General features: G+C 37.5%; 1 protein-coding gene across 1 annotated transcript in view; it reads left to right on the forward strand.

The window, feature by feature from the left end:
• The window catches only part of LOC145271114 (uncharacterized), a 149,535-nt gene that overhangs the window by 31,128 nt on the left and 95,488 nt on the right, over positions 1 to 22,919 (forward strand). Inside the window, exons 4-7 of the mRNA XM_080126655.1 lie at positions 2,596 to 2,673; positions 12,497 to 12,655; positions 18,573 to 18,704; positions 19,788 to 20,005. Coding sequence (XP_079982781.1) covers positions 2,596 to 2,673; positions 12,497 to 12,655; positions 18,573 to 18,704; positions 19,788 to 20,005 — 587 coding nt within the window. The remainder of the gene's footprint in view (positions 1 to 2,595; positions 2,674 to 12,496; positions 12,656 to 18,572; positions 18,705 to 19,787; positions 20,006 to 22,919) is intronic.

Here is a 22,919-nt window from a genome sequence, read left to right on the forward strand (position 1 = left end):
TAATAGAGGTCCAAGGATAGACGCCTGAGGTACTCCCGCATTTATGTCATATTGTTTGGATGTACGTCCGTCGAGGACAACTTTGATTTTTCTATTACGTACATGCCAATGGAACAAATGAGAATTATATTTGAACACGAAGTGAAAACACAATAAAGATCTGAGATAAAAATTCTAAACGAGAAATATCTTTTTTTGATTATAAAAATATCTAATCAAAACAATTGCTTTTAGTTTTTTTATATATTTATAGATGTGTATATATTTTTAGTTTTTTTACATTGAAAACGTGAAATGTCCACGAAAATACAGCATACGTTTGTACATTAATATTTGAAGATATTGAACTTGTTTCTTAGTGCGTGTATATGTATGTATGTCTCCCTAAAACTTTCGACACACGTGACCAACACTGGCAAAATTGATATCGTTTGAAAGGTCAGTCTCTCAGCTGACAAATATAAAAAAATTGGCCAAAAACATTAATTATTCCACCTTCAACTGGGCTGTTTGTTACAAGGAGGGGGTCTCTTTTTTCGTTGACATTTTTGCAAAGTCATCATACACTTTGCAATGACTAGACTTAATTTGAACAGCGGCCCAGTCGTTTGTCATGGTGGCCGTGAGGATTAAGCAGTTTGCTTTTTCTTTTTTTCTTTTTTTTTTTCACCTTCTTTTTCGTCTTCGCGTTGCAGGTCTGTCTTTTTTTTTTTTTGAGGTTTACGTAATCATATTTTTTTCCTTTAAAACAAAAAACTGATTTTTTTTTCTTTTTACACCTCTCTCCACCTGTGCTGCGTCTAATTAAAAAAATTTATTTTTATTTTGGCCCTTGGTACACCACTTTTCCATGTCCAGGCAATGCCGGGTACCCCCGTTAGTCTTTAATAAGGGGAGACAACTGAATTCGAACTACCAAGATTTTAAAATCAGCCTTGTAATGTCTACAGTTTATTATGAATCACTAAAATTTGTAAAAAAAAGGATTATATGCGTGTGTGTGTATATATATATATTTAAAAAAAAAATTTTTTTTATTACATTTTCACCCCATACAAGGCACATTGCCACTTTGGTGTAGGGGGCTACTAACAGGGGCAACAACTACTGGGGTACTATGTAGGGATTTGGGAAGCAAGATGTTGGTTCACGTTGCACTTGAACTTCTGAACGTCAGTACAGTTGGGGAAGCAGGGACCTGGAATGGAATTCCAAAGTCTAGCGGTTCTGGGGAAGAAACTACTGGAGTAGAAAGATCTTTTACATCTAGGGACTTCTACGATATGGAGGTGGGATTTTGCAGCCTGTCGAGGGTGTCTATGTCATGGGGGTACAAGTGCTTGCAGTTCGTCAGAGCATTCACCATTATAATACTTGTAGAACAGGCAGAGGGATGCAACGTTTCGTCGATGGGACAAAGGCTGAAGCTTAGATGCCAGTTCAGGGCCTATCAGATTTGCGACTCTCTTTTGAACCTTATCATATGTGTTCATTTGTTTTCCTGTCATGTCTGTTATAGAGTGTGGTGTCATCAGCATATATACCCATCTCAGAGGAAATTTTGTCGGGGAGGTCATTTATGAATATCAGGAACAGCAGAGGTCCAAGGATAGACCCCTGGGGCACTCCCGCATTTATATCATATTGTTTAGTGATACCGTATGATCTAATCTTCCTGAGGTGACCCTCATGCCATACCCTGTCAAAAGCCTTAGATATATCTAGAGCTACCGCTCTGCCCTCCCCCGCTTTTTCCAGTGAATGGTATATATGTTCAGAGATTACAGTTAGGATGTCTGCTGTGGAACAGGCTTGTCTAAATCCATATTGTTTGTCAGTCAGAAGCTTAGTATCTGTAAGGTGACGGACTAGAGCATGGTTAATTAAGGTCTCAAATATTTTGGCAAACGTGGGAGGAGGCTAATGGGGTGATAATTTAATGAGTCAGTCCTTTCGCCAGAATTCTTGAATACTGGTACCACAGAAGCAGTTTTCCAGCAGGCAGGAAAGCAAGATTCATTAAGGCATTTGTTGTAGAGTTTGGAGAGAACTGGAGCTACTTCAGCTGAGCACTTTTTTAATAGCACAGCTGGGATGAGGTCGGGTCCACATGCTTTTGATATATATATATATATTTTGATATATATATATATAGTAGTAATTTATAAAATATATATGGCGATTAAGCTACACTGAATATTCCGCGTTTCATCCACTTTAGGACTCTTCAGGCTTATGCATAAGCCTGAAGAATCCTAGAGTGGATGAAACGCGGAATATTCAGTGTAGCTTAATCGCCATATATATCTTATAAATTACTAACTAGCTCTACCTACGTATTGAGCACTTTTGAAGTAAATACTTAAAGTTTACGCATAAATCTATACTTTCGTATATTAATTTTATGTGAGTAAATGAAGTATATATATGTATATGTATATATATATATATATATATATATATATATATATATATATATATATATATAACTACTTGATTGATTTACATGATTTTTGGAATATGATTTTCCTGTATTATTTCTTTTATTAAGTTTAACTTTTGTCTTGCACCAAAAATATATTTCTATTTATTCAGGTTGTGAAAGAACTTGTCAAGATTAATCGTGATTTCCGGATTTTGGCATTAAGTGCGACGCCCGGTAGTAATTTAACGGTAAGAGAATTTTATTTATTACTAAATTAGCGGGGATACCCAACATTGCCTGTTTGGTGAGGTGTGTGGGTGGGTGTGGGTGTAAATCAAAATAAAAATAAAAGGGAAAATAAATAAATTAGTGAATGAAAAAAAAATGGCATAAATAAATATTAAAACCAAACTCCTATCTTTACATCATCAACGCTCTGATCTCCATCTGGCATCAATCGAAATGGATGGCTCTCGTCTCGAAGAAGCCCTATGTTTTGATGATTAAAAATAATTTTGTATTGTAAAAAAAAAACCAAGGGGATAAATTTTTTTTTAATATGTAAATTACTTAGGACTTCTATCCATGGCTGACCGAACAAGAACATGCCACCCCCCCGTGAAGTAAATAAAGGGTTCTGCTCTAAATTCCCGAGTTCAACAGAAACATTTCTGAGTTCGACAAGATACACCTGAAGAAGGTAGGAGGTTACATCGACCAAAATGCTGTAAAAATCACACTCAAGATGAGAACAGTAGTCCAATTTAGCATAACAGAAAATTACTTAAAAGTATCGAGTTCTTTCATTTTTAAATTAGTAAAAAAAGGAACTTCTATATTATCCCCCATCAATTGAAATGGATGACTCTCGTTTCGGAGAATCCACATGTATTGACAAGCTTCTGGGTTTGACCTTTACTCCTGATCTGAAATGGAACACGTACATCAAGTCTGTTGCCAAGGTCGCTGGAAAGATAGTGGGATCCTTCTACCGCTCCAGAAGATATCTCACTACTGATGCAATTCTCTATCTATATAAAAGCCAAGTATGTCCAAGGATGGAATACTGCTGCCACATCTGGGCAGGAGCTGCTAAAAACAGCCTATCCTGCTTTGACAGAGTACAAAATAGACTTCGTGGAGGATGCCCTTTTCTCTTCCCTGCAACCTCTCTCCCACAGAAGAGACGTTGCAAGCCTATCTTTGTTTTATCATTATTTCCATGGCAGGTGCTCGTCTGAACTCCAATCTCTGGTCCCCCCTCGCCAATCTTTTACAAAAAACACCCGTCTAGCTGAATCCACTGTCAAAAACTTTCCCCACTCTTTATCTATGCCTAAATCAAAACGTAGATTCCATGAGCAAAGCTTCTTTCCTAGAACAGCACGCCAGTGGAACTCTGTTCCGTCTGCCTGCTTCCCTCCTGACTACAACTTGGATGTCTTCAAGTCCAACGTAAACAAATTCCTAATGAACCGCCCCCTTAAGTAGACACTTTAAATATGCACACTAACGTATGGTACTTACAATAACCCTTATCCCTGAGTGGCTTCCGGGCCTTGATAAGTGGTGACCACCTTGTAAAAAAAAAAAAAAAAAATCTAAAATTTAAATGTTAAAACTTTTTTAAAAATTCAGAAAAACAAAAACAAAAAAAAAAGAAGCAAACATGATGGAAAAAATAAATATGTTACAGGAAAAAGGGCTGCCCCCTTTCCATGTAGGCCCTGTCGGTGGGGCATTAGAATACGCCGACTGCCCTCCCCCCCTGCAGAGGGTAAAAGTCCCTCAATGGGGGTCCTGGATATGACCTTAAACTATATCCAGAGGTGAGGCCCCAGCTTGTGGGCTTTGGGGAGTGTGGAGCCACCCTTTAATTGCCAGTGCTCCCAGGTCCACTCTGACCTGGAGTGGTAGTACCTGTTAGGGTCCCAACTATGGGTTAAATAGAAACCGACTTGAAAACAACAAATATATTCTATTAAAAAATTTTTTATTAAATCTTTGGATTCTGCATTAAATAACCCGAAAAGGGTTGATATGCCGTAAAACAAAAACCAACCAAACCTTTTCCATGTAAATAAGAAGAGTATTGGATAAGTGAAAATGAGATTAGGATAAGCCGAGACTCGAACCTTGTAAGCAAGGTTAAGAAATAGAATGTTAGAAATTAGTCTATTTTTTTTTTTTTTAATTTTTTTTATTATTTATGTATTTTTTTTTTTAAATTTTATTTTATTTTTTTTTTTTTTAATTTTTTTTTTATTTATTTTTTTTTTTTTTATTACATTTTTACCCCAAACAAGGCACATTGCCACTTTGGTGTAAGGGGCTACTATCAGGGGCAGCAACTACTGGGGCACTATGTAGGGATTTGGGCAGCAAGATGTCAGTTCACATTACATTGAACTTCTGCATGTCAGTACAGTTAGGGAATCAGGGACCTGGAATGGAATTCCAGAGTCTAGCGGTTCTGGGGAAGAAACTATTGGAGTAGAAAGATCTTTTACATCTAGGGATCTCTACTGTGTGGGGTAGGGATCTAGCTGCCTGTCGGGTTTGTCGAGGGTGTCTACGTCGTGGTGACATAAGTGTCTGCAGTTTGTCAGAGCATTCACCATTAAAATACTTGTAGAACAGGCAGAGGGATGCAACGTTTCGTCGATGGGACAGAGGCTGAAGCTTAGATGCCAGTTCAGGGCCTATCAGATTGGCGACTCTCTTTTGAACCTTGTCTAGGAGCGAGAGACTAGCAGCAGATGCACCAGCCCAAATGTGACAACAATACTCCATACATGAGCGAATGGTGGCCTTATAGAGGTACAGGATACTTTCAGGTGTCAGTAGTTTTCTAGCACGGTAGAGAGAGCCTACCTTTTTCGTAGCAGCCCTGGCTATGTTTTCAATATAATTGTTCCAACTCATGTTTCCTGTGAACGTTAGGCCAAGCAGTTTGAAAGATTTACTCTCAGACAGGAAGTCACTGGCCATTGCTATTGGTGGCAGAGAAGGTTTGTTGTAATTATTGAAGGAAACCAGTTTAGTCTTAGCAGCATTGAATGTGACCATCCATTTAGTTTAGTCTATTGATAAATTCTATTATAAATAGTTCGATATTGTTTATATCGTAAAAAGAATTGCTTGTTCATTCTGTTTGGAATCGGAATATTAAAAAGGCCAGCCAAAAAGAATGAACAATACAAATTAAAAATATATTGTTAAAAAATAGGTTAGAGTCATATGTTGAGAGTTCTTTTGTTGTCAAAAACGTGCGCATAGCCACGTGAATTGGTCACGTTTGGAAAACACACTTCTGACGTCACAACGAAGGGGGATTCTCAACATAGGAGCTAGAGTTAGTCAGATCAGAGCAGAAGACCTGGCAGTCAGTCTGCTAGTCAGACAGAGAGAGAGAGAGATAATTGAAAGTCAGTCAGTTGTCAGCTGACCCTTTTGAAGCAAAAGAGAGAGGGAGAGAAAAGTTAAGAATCGGAGTGTTAGAATTTCGCTATTGTTAGATTCTATTAGAAATAGATATTGTTTATATCGTAAAAGAATTGATTGTTCATTCTGTTTGGAATCAGAATGTTAAAAAGGTCAGCCAAAAAAAATGAACAATACAAATTAAAAATATATTGTAAAAAATAGGTTAGAGTCATATGTTGAGAGTTCTTTTGTTGTCAAAAGCGTATGCATAGCCACGTGAATTAGTCACGTTTGGAAAACACACTTCTGACGTCATAACGAAGGATGATTCTCAATATAGGAGCTAGAGTTAGTCAGTCTGAGAGTCAGAAGAGTCGGGAGTCAGTCAGAGAGAGAGAGTTGAGAGTCAGTCAGTTGGCAGTCAATGGTCAGTTGACCCTTTGGAAGCGAAAGGAAAGAACAGTAAACTATGTAGTAAGCAAGGTTAAGAATGGGAATGTTCGAATTTATTCTTAAATTCTATTGGAATAGTTAGATGTTGTTTATATCATAAAAAGAATTGATTGTTCATTCTTTGAGAAACCTGAATATTAAAAATTTCAGCTTAAAAGAATGAACAATACAAATTAAAAATATATTTTAAAAGAATAGTTTAGGTTAAAAAATAGGTTAGTTGAGAATTCTTTGTTGTCAAAAGTATGTAGGAAAAACGAATGCATAGCCACGTGAATTTGTCACGTTTTGGAAACACACTTCTGACGTCATAACAAAAGGGGGAATCTCAATATAGGAGCTAGAGTTAGTCAGATCAGGGTAGTTGAGGCAGAACAGTTGAGTTTGCTAGTCAGTCAGGGAGAGAGTTGAGAGTCCTTTGGGAGCGAAATGAAGAACAGTAAACTATGTCTCTTCAATATGAATCATCACCCATCATGTCTCTTCAATATGGATCACCCACCATGTCTCTTCAATATGGATCACCCATCATGTCTCTTTAATATGGATCACCCATCATGTCTCTTCAATATGAATCACCCATCATGTCTCTTCGATATGAATCACCCATCATGTCTCTTCGATATGAATCACCCATCATGTCTCTTCAATATGAATCACCCATCATGTTTCTTCAATATGAATCACCCATCATGTCTCTTCAATATGAGTCACCTGCTACACAAAAAAGTGCAAAATAAAGAATAAATGTACAAAAAAAATGACACAAATATTAAAACTTTAAAAATAAAAAAAAAACTGTGTTGTCAAAAGTATGTTAGAAAAAACGTGGGCATAGCCACGTGAATTTGTCACGTTTTGGAAACACACTTCTGACGTCATAGCAAAAGGGGGATTCTCAATATAGGAGCTAGAGTTAGTCAGATCAGGGTAGTTGAGGCAGAACAGTTGAGTTTGCTAGTCAGTCAGGGAGAGAGTTGAGAGTCCTTTAAAAATGTCAGCTAAAAAGAATGAACAATACAAATTAAAAATATATTGTTAAAAAAATAGGTAAGAATTATATGTTGAGAATTCTTTTTTGTTAAAACTGTGTTGTGAAAAACATGCATAGCCACGTGAATTGGTCACGTTTGGGAAATACACTTCTGACTTCATAGACGAAGGGGGATTCTCAATATAGGAGCTAGAGTTAGTCAGATCAGGGGAGTCAGCAGAAGAGTAGAGTCGAGAGCAGTTGAGTTGGGTTGAGTTGGAGTCAGAGTCCTGTGGAAGCGAAAAGAAGAACGTTTAAACTATGTAGATCCCAAATTTGAATTCCTGACGTCATCATCATTCGACCGGTCCAATGAATAAAGAATCATCTTTGTGTTTTTGTAAAACTGTTGTCATGTGTCATCTTTCAACGCTCAAAAGGTGATGTGGTAAACATCTTATAATGAACATTGTGTAACCCTTACAAGATTATGTATCTCCCCTCCTCTGTGTTAAGAACCTGTCTACATCTCCAGTCAGTATATATATGAAGTCCCAAGCATCCAGAATATAAATATATAAATGTCGTCTCTCTCTCCCTCGTTATTGTTATGTCTGTACATGAGTCCAGTTATATATGTATTGTCCCAATATGAACTCTCCGTCTCTCTTCAATATGGATCACCCATTATGTCTCTTCAATATGAGTCACCTGCTGCACAAAAAAAATAACCCTGTTTAAATATTAAAACCTTAAAAATAAAAAAATGGCACAAATAACCCTGTTTAAATATTAAAAGTTTAAAAATAAAAAAATGGCACAAATAACCCTGTTTAAATATTAAAAGTTTAAAAATAAAAAAATGGCACAAATAACCCTGTTTAAATATTAAAAGTTTAAAAATAAAAAAATGGCACAAATAACCCTGTTTAAATATTAAAAGTTTAAAAATAAAAAAATGGCACAAATAACCCTGTTTAAATATTAAAAGTTTAAAAATTAAAAAATGGCACAAATAACCCTGTTTAAATATTAAAAATTTAAAAATAAAAAAATGGCACAAATAACCCTGTTTAAATATTAAAAGTTTAAAAATAAAAAATGGCACAAATAACCCTGTTTAAATATTAAAAGTTTAAAAATAAAAAATGGCACAAATAACCCTGTTTAAATATTAAAAGTTTAAAAATCCATAAAAAAATGGCACAAATAACCCTGTTTAAATATTAAAAATTTAAAAATAAAAAATGGCACAATAACCCTGTTTAAATATTAAAACTTAAAAAAAAAAAAATGTCAGCACGAACATGCAACCTTAAGATAACGACACTGTCATTATAATCACTGCTCTACGATCGCGTCAGTGAAGTATTGTTGTTTTTATTTTTTTATTTTTTTTTTACATAGGCACCACCACTTATCAAGGCCAAGCGGCCACTCGAGGATAAGTGTTAAAGAGTGTACAGTAGACAATTGGACAATATAGTAATCGTTAGTAATGGAAATTCGGTAAATTTGTTAACTTAAGTGGAACGGCTCATCAGGAACTTGTTTACGTTAGACTTGAAGACAACCATATTGTAGTCAGCTAGAAAGGTTTAGGCACAGATAATGAGTAGGGGAAATTATTGATAGTGTTTTCTGCTAGACGGGTGTTTCTTGTGAAAGTTTGGTGAGGGGGGACCACAGAATGGAGCTCAGCCGAGCACTTTGCATGAAAATAACGATAAAGCAAAGACAAACTCGCAACATCTCTTCTGTGAGAAAGAGGTTGCAGGGAAGAGAAAAAGACATCTCCTACGAGGCTACGAAGTCTACTTTGAACTCTATCAATGCAGGATAAGTCCTTTCTAGCAGCTCCTGCTCAGATGTGGCAACAGTACTCCATCCATTTAAACTAATTCAAGAAAGAACATTTTTCGCGCGTGCATGTTTGGCTAAATTTTTTTTATTTTTTATTTTTTTTTATTACATTTTCACCCCAAACAAGGTACATTGCCACTTTGGTGTAGGGGGCTACTATCAGGGGAAACAACTACTAGGGTACTATGTAGCGATTTGGGCAGCAAGATGTTGGTTCACATTACACTTGAACTTCTGCATGTCAGTACAGTTGGGGAAGCAGTGACCTGGAATGGAATTCCAAAGTCTAGCGATTCTGGGGAAGAAACTACCGGAGTAGAAAGATCTTTTACATCTAGGGATCTCTACAGTGTGGGGGTGGGATTTTGCAGCTTGTCGGGTCTGTTGAGGGTGCTCACGTCGTGGGGGCACAAGTGCTTGCAGTTCATCAGAGCATCCACCATTAAAATACTTGTAGAACAGGCAGAGGGATGCAACGTTTCGTCGATGGGACAGAGGCTGAAGCTTAGATGCCAGTTTAGGGCCTATCAGATTTGCGACTCTCTTTCGAACCCGGTCAAGGAGCGAGAGACTAGTAGCCGATGCACCAGCCCAAATGACAGCAGTACTCCATACATGGGCGAATTGTTGTCTTATAGAGGTAAAGGATACTTTCAGGTGTCCGTAGTTTTCTAGCATGGTAGAGAGAGCCCACCTTCCTTGCAGCGGCAATTCATTGTATCAGTTGGATTGACTTTGCTTAATTTTAACGTTCCAAACTTCCGGTCGCGTCATGGAGTAGGGGTAAGACACTAGATCTTCTTTTACTTTCTTTTCCGCCTTTGCGTCACAGGTTTGAGCCTGCCTGAAAAACCAGTAAAATAATCCAACTCCGTCGGTTTATATATATATAAACAATATATATATATATATATATATATATATATATATATATATATATATATATATATATATAATTTATTACGGCAGCTAATACATTAATTGAATAAATATGCAACACACTCACGATTAGAGTTTAACGGTTAACTTAACAAATTATATGCATATTAATGCCAGTATAAAGGGAGGCAACTTAACAAATTCATCTTTAAAAGTTTTTTTTTTTTCTTTTTTGATTTTTAATTTCAATCATTCAAACTGCCTTGTTGTAAGATGCTTCTCAATAACCAAGGGGATGCACCCCGTTTAGTGAGGCAGTCTGCCAATTGTCTTCCTGTCTCTTGCCATTGGAACTCTTCAATCTGCCCATTTTCCACAAGTTCCTTAATATCACTGATTTCGATCCGTAATCGTTTTTCTTTGACAGATTTTGTTGATTTGACCGCTTCATAGAGAGATTTACAATCAGTGACACAAATTATAGACTCTTGGGATTTGTTCTTCCTGTTGTCAATTCACCAAACAGGGTGGAGATGAAGACAGCCATATCAATAGCGTCAGACATTGAAATTGTTTCTGCAGCTAAGGTACTGTGGACAATCCGTCTGATTTTCTTTGAGTTCCACCAGATCGGTGAGACTTTCCCAGATGTCCCAGTGAGGAATATGACATAACCCCCCTGACTTCCACCATCAGGAAGATTTCCCAAAGCGGCATCACTAAATATCATCAAACGTAACTGATCATTGTTACCAAGATGTTGATACTTCAATGATAGCTTGGATGCCTTAGCTTTTCCAATAATTTTGTTGGCAGTTATCAGGTCCTTTATGGTGCTATGGTTAATATTAGTCACTAGACAACAGACATCAAATAATAAGTCCGGTCGGCTTTGATGCGCTAACCACAACAATTGGCCGATCTTGGATCTGAGTGAATTTATCTCAATTTCTGTTAGCGGTGATTCTTTTTCCATGGTCCTTGAACAATCTATTGGAATGGATGATATACTGTCAGTATATTTGTTTTGGTTTATTAATATTTCTGGACCGTAGCAATTAAGCTCAATTCCACAGTATTTGAAGGCCTTACTATATTCTTTTCCAATTTTAAATGCACTGTGTATTTTGCTGATGGTATTGTTGAATGTCTCGTCCCCTGACCAAATGAAGTCATCTACATGACACGCCAAAACTCCTGCTAAGTTACCAGATTTACTAATCCAGTAGAAAACTGTAGGGTCCATTTGGGACATTACACCGCCATTTTTAATCATAACTGATTTTACTTTATTATACCACTGCAGAGAAGCATCACTCAGTCCATAGACACACTTATTTAGCCGCCATATTTTGTCACTGAAAGCTTCTTTGGGTGGTCTGATGTATACTTAGTGTGACCCTGCAAAAAGGCAGTTTTTATGTCTATGGAGTGTAGACTCGATTGATTTTGGGCTGTTAATGCCATAATAAGTCTTAAGGATTCATGAGCACAGGTTGGTGAATCCTTTTGAATGTCATTCTTGGGTTCTTCAAAACCTCTAGCGACCAGCCTTGCTTTTTGCATAACCCCATTAGGTGTGTTTTTTAAACTACACACCCAGCGCGTAGATATGCATTTCTGTCCTGCATCATCTATTTCAGTAAAAACATTGTTTTGTTTCCAGCTGTCAAGTTCTCTTTTCTTGGCCTCATCGAATTCTCTACCTGCCACCATCATTATAGTGTCTCCTTCTGTGGGTCCTATCAGTGGTTCTGCCACATTAAGATACGTGACTTTACTTAAATCTACCGACATCTCTTCATTCTCCAAGTTTACTGGCCTTTGGATTTTCACATTAAACCAATGTTTGTTTCTGCCGGTGGCTTTTCCAGCCCGACTTATTATTTCCGCTTGTATTTGCCCATTGCTTCCCTTTTGGTTGTATGTGATGATGTTACCAGGCTTTATCTTGGCTATAGGATCGGGTTGTGGGTCATTTTTTGTCCCAACCTCAGCTGTTTCAGTATATTCCTCATCAGATGTTTCATTATATGCACATTAATGCCAATATAAAGGGAGACAACTTAACATGCCTGCCTATTACCACTTTTTTTTTTCTCAACACACACACCTCCAAACACCCGGGCAACGCCGAGCAAGTATAATAATAAATATGAAATCTGCATTAATTAAAATATCATATCTAAACGTATTTTATGACTGGGCAATGCTGGGCACCCTGCTAGTATATATATATATATATATATATATATATATATATATTTTTTTTTTTTTATTACATTTTCACCCCAAACAAGGCAAATTGCCACTTTGGTGTAGGGGGCTACTATCAGGGGCAACATATATATATGTAAATTATGTATGACTGTGATTGTGTTTTGTAAGTTTTTCTATCTTTATATATAGCATATTTTTAAACTATTTTCTTGAATCATTGAAATAGACTCAACAACTTTTCTATGTTTTTTTCCTAGATGGTCCAAGATGTGATCGCAAACTTACTCATTTCCAAGATTGAACTTCGAACGGACGATTCGGCCGAGATCAAAATGTATTCTTTTGAACGAAAGGTGGAGAAAATTGTTGTGCCTTTGGGGGAAGAACTAAAAGATGTCGAAAGACAGTATCTTGAGGTTTGTAGAAAACGTTTTGAAATTTATTCTTAATGTATTTTTATTATTTCTTTTTACGAAATGGTCACCACATATCAAGGCCTGGAGGCTACTCAAGGATAAGGGTTAATGAGTGTACTGTGGTAATTGGGACAGTTACGTATTAATCATTTGTGCAAGTAATTTCATTATTTACGAGGGCAGCTGAACAAGAACTTATTTACATTGGACTTGAAGATAATGATATTGTAGTAAGCTGGAAAGCAGTTCAGCGGAACAGAGTTCCACAAGCTGTTTTATTTATGTTATCCATATTTAGGTTTTGTTACAATATTTTTGATTATAATGGGGTATGATCTTGCACAGTCGGGAGATTCTATTTATAAATGATGCTGCTAGGAACTGACGAATCAAATTAATTCACGTTCTGCTACCAACCAATCAGAAACCAGAATTGCTCCATAAATATTAAACCTTTCTGTAGCAATTTCGCATGTGTTTTGCTCTGTGGATTCTAACTCGAGAACTGTCTACTGCAAACCAGTCACCTCCCAGGACTTGTGTAGAACAACGAACCATCAGAAACTGTTCTGAAACTAAACATGCCATTTAAAAAAAAAATTTTTTTTATTACATTTTCACCCCAAACAAGGCACATTGCCACTTTGATATAGGGAGGCTACTATTAGGGACATAGGCTACAGGGGTACTAGGTAGGGAGTTGGGCTGTAGTAGGGCTCCTGTACTACCAGTTGGGAACAGTAGCCAGAAACTATCAATCCGGTACCCTCAATCCATCAGACGATGGTCAACCCAATCTACTTGTACTGACATTATGGCTTTCAAGCACTACCAAGTGCTCAGTTTAGAGGGGGATGGGATGTGTCGAGAGAGGGGAAAATCGGCGTTAATTGCCCTAGTCAGGAAACAAGATCGACCACTGAGTGTTTCTGTCAAATCCCTGTGCTTCGACCTCTACGCCTGGCTAATAGACAAAGGAGGAGTATGGAAGCCGGGCGATAGACAGTGCTTATCTACTCCTTAAGCAGTTTAGGTTTGCAGACCGGTAATTTGTTCAAGTCACCAGCTCTAGGAAGGATGTCATCCAAGAATGTTGGGGCCTCCCTTCCCTTAGGTTTAGCTTCAGAGTTTTCCTTCTCCTAGACGGATGACCTGAGAAGATCTAGGAGTCCATCCGCACCGAAAGGTTAATCCCGAACCTAGGTCCTAATCCAGGTATTTCTGCGACCCCGCGTGGGTAGTTAATGTTACTGGGTTAGTATGTAAATGTTATGTCTACTGAGAAATTACACTCCTCAAAGTGATTAAAGGACATTGCTATTACATTGTTACTGGAGGAGGAGGAGGTGAGTAAAAGTTCATGCAGTGGAAGCAACTTTATTTGCAGCAGGTTAGTTGGAAAGAGTTAAGACATGGTTTAATATTTTTCCTTTAAATTTAGAAAAAAAAATTTTTTTTCTTATTTATTTATATGTTGGCTTAGGAATAGGATAACATGTTACAAATTACCGTTCCAGTAGACATCTCACTGCTCATGCAATTCTCTACCTGTGTAAGAGCTAAGCACATCCTCGGATTAAATGCTGTTGTTTTACTAATACTATTCATTAATTTCCTGAATTAAACTTCTTTATTTAATTTAAATTATTTTTTTAATCAGGACTGATCAACTAAGTCCTCAGCTATACTGTTTCGATTCTATGTTAGTTTCGTATCTGGAATCTGCTTTGTTTATTTGCAAAAATATCGGCTAACCTATTAGTGTAATTTCAAAAAGCGGTTTTTGTTTAAAACTTATTCCATAAGGAAAAAAATTTTTTTTTTAACATTACTCTATATTCAGTGCAGTATCATTCTTCATTTAAAATTAGGGATCTAAATTTATTTTTAATTTTTAATTTTCTTTCATTTCCTACCTCTTAAGATTTATGATTACAGGATATTTTAAACGTTGGAAGGGAGTTAACTCTGTACATTCGAAATTTTAAAGGTTTTGTTGAATTATAAGTTACCAAAATCCTAATATGTATTCATAACGTTGAAAGGGGGGTAACTCAATATGTTTTTGCAAGTTCTAAATTTGGAAAATTCCTAATATGTATTTATGATTGATTTATTAATTACACAAAAACCAATTAAATCTAGGTTAAACTATTCAAATTATAAGTTTATAATGCATATCTTAATCGTGATACTGATTTTATTACCAAAGATTTAACCTACGTTTGCCATCCAGCCATAATTTTCTGAGGTTATATGATGAGATCCCTGGCGACACCAGATGATCTTGCTTTTCAAATAGAGGAAGAGGAGATGGGAGAGGATGAGGTATGGTTAGGGGGGGGCATGCTGACACTTGGTCAAGGAAAAACAGATGTTATACATCTATTAACAACGAAAAGGTTGTTTTTAAAACCTCTGTTGAGCGATATGAAAGACAGCTTGGGGTGAGGGGTCGCCGCCAGGCATTGTTCGACCTGGAGTGACTAATCATGCCTAATTGGTAATAAGTAAAAACCTCAGTGCAGGTGGGGGTTTGAGGTCTGGTAGAGATAAGCTCTAAAAGAAAAAGAAAGAATAACTCCAGAAAGGTGGAAGGGGAATCTGAGATTTGATAAAAACAATTGGCTTTTTAGAGTTAGAGCCCTTTTTTACTAGCTGGTATCGAGGCGTCACATCGCTCTCACCCCGCCTGGGGTGAGGGAGAAACTCTCATAAGAGCTAAGTTGAAAGGCTCTTGTCCTTAGCTGGGAAATTGATTAAAGGAACTTAAGTATACAACCTGCATCATGAAGCTTGGATCAAAGAACTCGACTAAACAAGTGTAAAACGATTTATGAATAATTATTTTGTTTCGTTATATAAAAATGTCCCAGAGTTTTTCCTTCTTTCTCGCTTGCCGGCCTGAATGAAGATGCAGTTTATTTCAGGTATGCCCTGAAGCCAGATGATGAAAGAGATAGACTGGATCCAGCACGAAGCCAGAGTGACAACCGAAATCGACAATGTTGCCACACGGACTTAGGGTCATGCACATTTCGCGTGCCCTGAGCAGCAGAAAGATATTTTCCAGTGACCAGTGAGAGTCTGGTCACCCTTGAGGGGTCCACCACTAGACAAGTAAGAATGTAGCCCTGCTGGGTTGCATCTATGGTCCTGTGAGCTGGGAGCGACGAACACGGCCAGAAGTACATCACAAGTATGCTCCCGTGAACCAGGATAGCGACGGATGCGGCCCGGCCCTCGGACGAGAGAGGGTGTTAGGGTTATTGTTATATATGGCTTTAATTCAAATAATATCAATTCAGGAATTAAAAAATTATTTAAAAAGCTAGGATTTTTCAAGTTTTTCTGATCTAAAAACAGTATCAATTAATCCCCATTCTTTAATTACTAATATTGTTTTTTTTTCTTGTTGAATTTATATTACTAATCTTTGCTAAGCTATTTTATTGATCTAGAAACAGTTTCATCTATTTCACTATGAGCTGTGGACAAGAAAAGATAGAGAGGGCTATTTTGACATCACAATGGGTGCCCTGGATTCTGTGATGGTTACTGACTTGGTAGGCTTGTATTTACTAAAGGAGATAAATAGAAAATACCTAGTTTAAATGGGGGGGGGGAGCTATATAGGGATGGCATATTATTTATAGTTAATTCCAGAGAAGAGAAAGAGGGTGAGGGAGAGAGGGAAGAGAAAGAGGGTGAGAGAGAGAGAAGAGAAAGAGGGTGAGAGAGAGAGAAGAGAAAGAGGGTGAGAGAGAGAAGAGAAAGAGGGTGAGAGAGAGAAGAGAAAGAGGGTGAGAGAGAGAGAGAGAGGGAAGAGAAAGAGGGTGAGAGAGAGGGAAGAGAAAGAGAGAAGAGAAAGAGGGTGAGAGAGAGAAGAGAAAGAGGGTGAGAGAGAGAGAAGAGAAAGAGGGTGAGAGAGAGAGGGAAGAGAAAGAGGGTGAGAGAGAGAGAAGAGAAAGAGGGTGAGAGAGAGAGAAGAGAAAGAGGGTGAGAGAGAGAGAAGAGAAAGAGGGTGAGAGAGAGAGAAGGAAGAGAAAGAGGGTGAGAGAGAGAGAGAGAAAAAGTAGGGTGAGAGAGAGACAGAGAAGAGAAAGAGGGTGAGAGAGAGAAGAGAAAGAGGGTGAGAGACAGAGAGAGAGGGAAGAGAAAGAGGGTGAGAGAGAGGGAAGAGAAAGAGGGTGAGAGAGAGAGAGAGAAGAGAAAGAGGGTGAGAGAGAGAAGAGAAAGAGGGTGAGAGAGAGAGAAGAGAAAGAGGGTTAGAGAGAGAGGGAAGAGAAAGAGGGTGAGAGAGAGAGAGAGAAGAGAAAGAGGGTGAGAGAGAGAAGAGAAAGAGGGTGAGAGAGAGACAGAGAAGAGAAAGAGGGTGAGAGAGATAGAATTACTGAAAAAACTAGGGAAAATATCAGAAATTTCGAAAGTGATTGTCTCTTTTCGATTGTCTAAATTTAATTTAAACCTATGTCACTTCCAATTTTGCACTCACAATTTTCCTTCTTTTTTTTTTTTTTTTTTTTTTTTTTTTTTTTGCTAAACCAACACCCTTACACACACCTCCACTTTGCGTCACGGGTTCGAGCCTGGCCTGCCTACTACCACTTTTTTTTTGTTTTTGCTCAACACAAGGTTTGGCATAAAGGCCTACTTCACAAGATTTCTAGCTATGGTATTACTGGAAATGTTTTCTCAATCATTAAATCATTTCTTTTTGACAGGGCCATAAGAGTAGTGGTTGATGGGCAGAAATCAGAGGCCCACAGTATTAATGCTGGAGTCCCCCAGGGGTCCATCCTGGGCTCAACTCTCTTCCTGATCTATATCAATGATCTCCCAAAACACATACTTAAATCATTCGTTGACATCTATGCTGATGACACGACCATCTATGGCAACACATCAAAGGCCGTAAATGACAAAGTTCTCTCTAATTCTCTCTCCTCTGATCTTGAGCACATGGTACAATGGGAGAAGAGGTGGCTGGTCACGTTTAATGCATCCAAAACCAAGCTTCTATCTTTATATCATCAACGCTCTGATCCCCATCTGGCATCAATTGAAATGGATGGCTCTTGTATTGGGGAGACTCCATGTTTTGACAAGCTTCTGGGTTTAACCTTTACTCCTGATCTGAAATGGAACACGTACATCAAATCTGTTGCCAGGGATGCTGGGAAAATGGTGGGATCCTTCTACCGCTCCAGAAGATATCTCACTAGTGATGCAATTCTCTATCTGTATAAAAGCCAGGTACATCCAAGGATGGAGTACTGCTGCCACATCTGAGCAGGAGCTGCTAAAAACAGCCTATCCTGCCTTCACAGAGTACAAAATAGACTTTGTGGTTTAGTGGGGGGGGTGCCCTTTTCTCTTACCTGCAGCCTCTCTCCCACAGAAAAGATGTTGCAAGCCTGTCTGTTTTAACATTATTTCCATGGCCAGTGCTCGTCTGAGCTCCAATCTTTCATCCCCCCTCGCCAATCTTTCATGAGAAATACCCATCTGGCTGAAACTACTGTCAATAATGTTTTCCACTCTTTATGTGTGCCTAAATCAAAACGTAGATTCCATGAGCAGAGCGTCTTTCTCAAAAGTGCACGATTGTGGAACTCTCTTCCGTTTGCCTATTTCCCACCTGACTACAACTTGGATGTCTTCAAGTCCAACATAAACAAATTCCTGACAAACCGCCTCCTTAAGTAAGACAATTTATCAAATCTCCAATACTAATGATTACTACAATACTATCTCATTGATTACTGTACACGCAATAACCCTTATCCCTGAATGGCCTCCGGGCCTGTATAAGTGGTGACCCCATGTAAAAAAAAAAACACACCTACAAACACCTGGGCAATGCTGGGTACCCAGACTAGTAGATTATTAAATTCTTTCACTTCTTCTCTTCCAGCTTCTGGAATCAGTTGTAGACCGGTTGGTGAAACAACGTGTCTTGTACAAACGGAACGTTAAATCGCTCTCCAAATTCCTTGTTCTCAAGTGTCGTGATGAGTTTCGGCAGAATCCACCTCAAAATCTTCAGGTCGGTCGCAAAGAAGTTTCAAAATTTATTTTGTTTTTCAGTTCAAGCTCGTTAAAAAGAGAAAAAAATACAGAAAAATCTTTTTGATGTATATACCTCTCTTGACGCAAAAATGTCATATTCCTAAAATCATATGAATTGATCAAGTAGTTTTATTTGTTTACTAAGAAAATCCTGTATAGCGCGCTCTCTGCGGGCTTAATTTTACTATGGACATGTATGTGAGCACGCACTGGAAAATCTCGTAAATTAAAAAATTTAACCAATTTTTTTTTTTTTTTGCATGAAAGTATAGTGCTTCATCAATAAGTCAATGGAAAAAGATGCAACATATACTTGTAAGAAACAATCAGGATGTAGATGTAAGTCACACAAATGTAGAAATTGTTCCTGAGCCTTGTTAATGATTATTGCAAATGCAAAGCAAATTGTGAAGTGCAATATCTTAAATTAAAATGGAACACACGTTGAAATCATTCTATGCACGTTTTCTACCCATTCTTTCTTGATTCGACAGAGGGGAAAATATAAGGGCTTAATTTTTTGATGTATATACCTCTCTTGACGCAAAAATGTCATATTCCTAAAATCATGTTAATTGATCAAGTAGTTTTATTTGTTTACTAAGAAAATCCTGTATAGCGTGCTCTCTGCGGGCTTAATTTTACTATGGAAATGTATGTGAGCACGCACTGGAAAATCTCATAAATTAAAATTTAAATGATTTTTATTTTTGTATGAAAGTATCGTGTTTTATCAATAATAAATCGATGGAAAAAGACGCAAAATGTTCTTAATACTTGTGGATGCACAATCTTTTGAGGTGTTCAATTTTCTGTGCAGATGTAGAGATTGTCTGATTTGCCAACTGTAGAAAACACAACATATACTTGTCCATTGCAGCAATCAGGGTGTAGATGTAAGTCACACAAATGTAAAACTTGCCTTTGAGCCTTGTTAATGATTATTGCTAATGATAAACAAGTTGTGAAGGGTAATATCTTAATTAAAATGGTATATCCGTTGAAATCAATGTGTAAAAATGTTGTTGAAATATTAATGTTTGTCCGTTTATCGTTGCAGCCTGCTCAAATGGGTGTCATCGAAGGAGACTTTGCTCTGGCCCTGAGCCTATATCATGGCTATGAATTACTTCAGTTGCACGGCCTCCGCTCCTTTTATCAGTTCCTGCAGAGCCTTGTGAATGGTGACAAGGGCTATGGCAGAACGCGCTCGGAACTGATGAAAAATGGATCGTTCATGAATGTTTTTGATTTTTTGACAAACAAATTTGGACAAAGGTAATCAATATTTTTTTTTTGTCAAGATGTGTTTCTGCGGTTATAATCAGCTAATATACTTTCTAACTTTCAGTGTATCTGCAGCAAAATCTCACCCTTTCACTCTAAAGGTTCCTAGATACCAGAAAGCCTTCTACTCTAATAGTTTTGGTACTCTTACAGAATTTAACCCGGATCCTCTAGATTTTTCATCAATTATGGCTCGGGCTCAACCGGCAATCACCGGATTAAGTAATTTCTTAAAGAGGACAAAATGTTGCAGACATTTATTTATCTTTTTTTACCGGCAAGAAATACAATACATAACTACAGATGTAAAGAGTTTCAGGATGGTTTATGAAAAAGTAAATGAAAAATAAATTAACCAAAAATACAACAATTTTTGTTTAATCAAAAACAAAAAAATGGTTTCAAACTTAATCTATCTATAAATATAAAAGCAAAAATGTATGTATGTATGTTTGTGTGTCTGCTAAAAACTTTTGACCGACGGAACAAAAATTCACGAACTTCGTCTCATATGAAAGCCCCACCCTCCGGACGACAAATATCGAAAAATTGGCCCAAAAGGACCATCAGAAGTGCGTCAACTGATCGATTTTCTGCAGTGAGGGGGGCCAAAAAGTGACATTTTAATGTTAAACATTACATATTTTTAAATCGATTTATAACTGCCCCAAAAATACGGGCGCCAACTCTTCTACATAAAGTATACACGGGGCCGTTTATTTTGGGTTAACTTGTATTTAAAACCCGCTGAATCATGTCACGTGATCTTGACGTCAGCAAGCTGTGATGGCAGTCTGAATTTAAAAAACATTGTTGTTATCGGTAAAAAAAGATTTAACCCTCACTCAAGCTGAACTATGAACTTCTACGCTATGACAACGTTACCAAAGTTATTAGCACGTTAAAAATAGTTAGATACGATAGTTAAACGAAAAATAACAAGCCAAAAATGTGAAGTAAAAAAAACAAAAAATATGCTTACAAAAAATATTAACGATCAAAGTTTTTACAAAAAATACAAACCCAGACGCCCTTTTCTTTTTTTAGTAACACTCTTTAGAGTAAGAAAGACAAAGTGTGTGAGAGAGAGAGAGAGAGAGAGAGAGAGAGAGAGAGAGAGAGAGAGAGAGACGCAAACAGAGAGAGAGAGAGAGAAAAACGTTAACTTTTTCACCCCGAAATCGACAATTTTCGACGGGAAGGGTCAACAACGCATGTGTCAGATGACGTCATGACGTCGTGACCTGATTTACTTTAAATAGTTGAAAAACCGAACAAATTTCATATACGTCGCTTTAGCTCAGGTAGTTAAGGCCTTGGTTCATTGTCTAAACGTTTTGCGTTCGAATCGTGGTGTGAGATGTTTTTTTTTTTTTGATTTTTTAAATTTAAATATTAAACCCTGAATTATTTAAGCCATTTTTCACGTAACGTTCGTTTTCCTGTTTTTTTTTTACTTCGCTTATTCTTAGCGACACCCCAAAACACCCGGTTACCCACCGATTTTTTTAATTTTAATATCGAAACAGGCTTATTTAAGCCATTTTTCACGTGTTCGTTTTTCTGTTTTCATCGTTCGTTTGCCTTATGTTAATTTTTTTTGTGTTTTTTTCGATGTTTTGATTACCCCCCCCACTTAATTAAAACGTTGTTTTCTTTTCTTACTTCGCTTATAACAATGCTTACATCGTCGTCATCGTAACGCTCGATGACTTTCAAACATCTTTCACTTATTCGCTTATAACAATGCTTCATTCTGGCTGGCCGATTTATTTTCAAACTTTGCCTCAGGGCTTCGGCTTCGATCCTACCCCCCCCCTGGTTTCTTTTTTATTTAACACCACACACACCTACAAACACCCGGGCAACGCCGGGTACCCCTCGCTAGTCTATATATATAAAAGCGAAAATGTGTATGTCTGTGTATGTCCAAGAAATGCTTTTTTCAGGGAAGCGGTCGGTCGCCTAACAACTTCTTAAAACTTTTTATATCACATATAAATCGTAATATCTCACAGTTAACAACGAAGCTCGCCTATCTATTTAATTTGCTCGATTTTGGGAAGATAAATATTCAACATTTGTCGCTCGCCGCATGTGGGTTAGTCTTTTTCCTATAACATCTTGGGAAAATAAAGATAAAAAAAAGCGTTCCGCAGTAAATGAAATACTATCCTGCAGTCAAACTTGACCTCATTAACTCATTAAAAGGGGCACCTGCCAAATCCAAGTAATTAAATAAATTCAAACGTGTTTCCGTTAGCATCTCGCGGTGGAGCAATGGTTAACATTGCACTTTTTTTTTTGTTTTCACACTTTAATTTACAACTTTGCCTCAACGGTTCGGGTTCGATCCTCATACTTACCTTCCAAAACATTTTTTTTAACCCTCCCCCCCCCCCGAGTTTCCACACACACCTCCAAACACCTAGGCAATGCCGGGTACCCCTCGCTAATCATTAATAAGTGTTAAAATTTGAAATTAATGTTTTTCATATTTATTTTATAAGTTATCTTGTTAGTGTTCTGTGAAAAACCTTTGCCCTGTTCATGAAGCTCCATGGTGTCCTGAAGTTTGGGAAACTCTAGTTCAACACATGCCAGCGTGTAAAACTGACGTTAAACCAGATATGATGTAGAACAGTTGAAATAGCAGGATCAGTTGGTAAAAGGAAAGTCAAGAAAGATATGGAAGGAATTGATGAGGATGGATTTGAGAGAAAGGCCGATAAATAAAGATCTAGCCAGAGATAGGGTAGTTTAGAAGCCAATTTCTTTTTTTTTTATTACATTTTCATCTCAAACAAGGCACATTGCCACTTTGGTGTAGGGGGGGGGGAGGTTACTATCAAGGGCAGTAACTACTGAGGCACTATGTTGGGATTTGGGCAGCAAGATGTCGGTT

Source organism: Euprymna scolopes, chromosome 46 (genome assembly GCF_053919585.1).
Source record: "Euprymna scolopes isolate OS-2025 chromosome 46, ASM5391958v1, whole genome shotgun sequence".
Lineage (NCBI taxonomy): Eukaryota > Metazoa > Mollusca > Cephalopoda > Sepiida > Sepiolidae > Euprymna > Euprymna scolopes.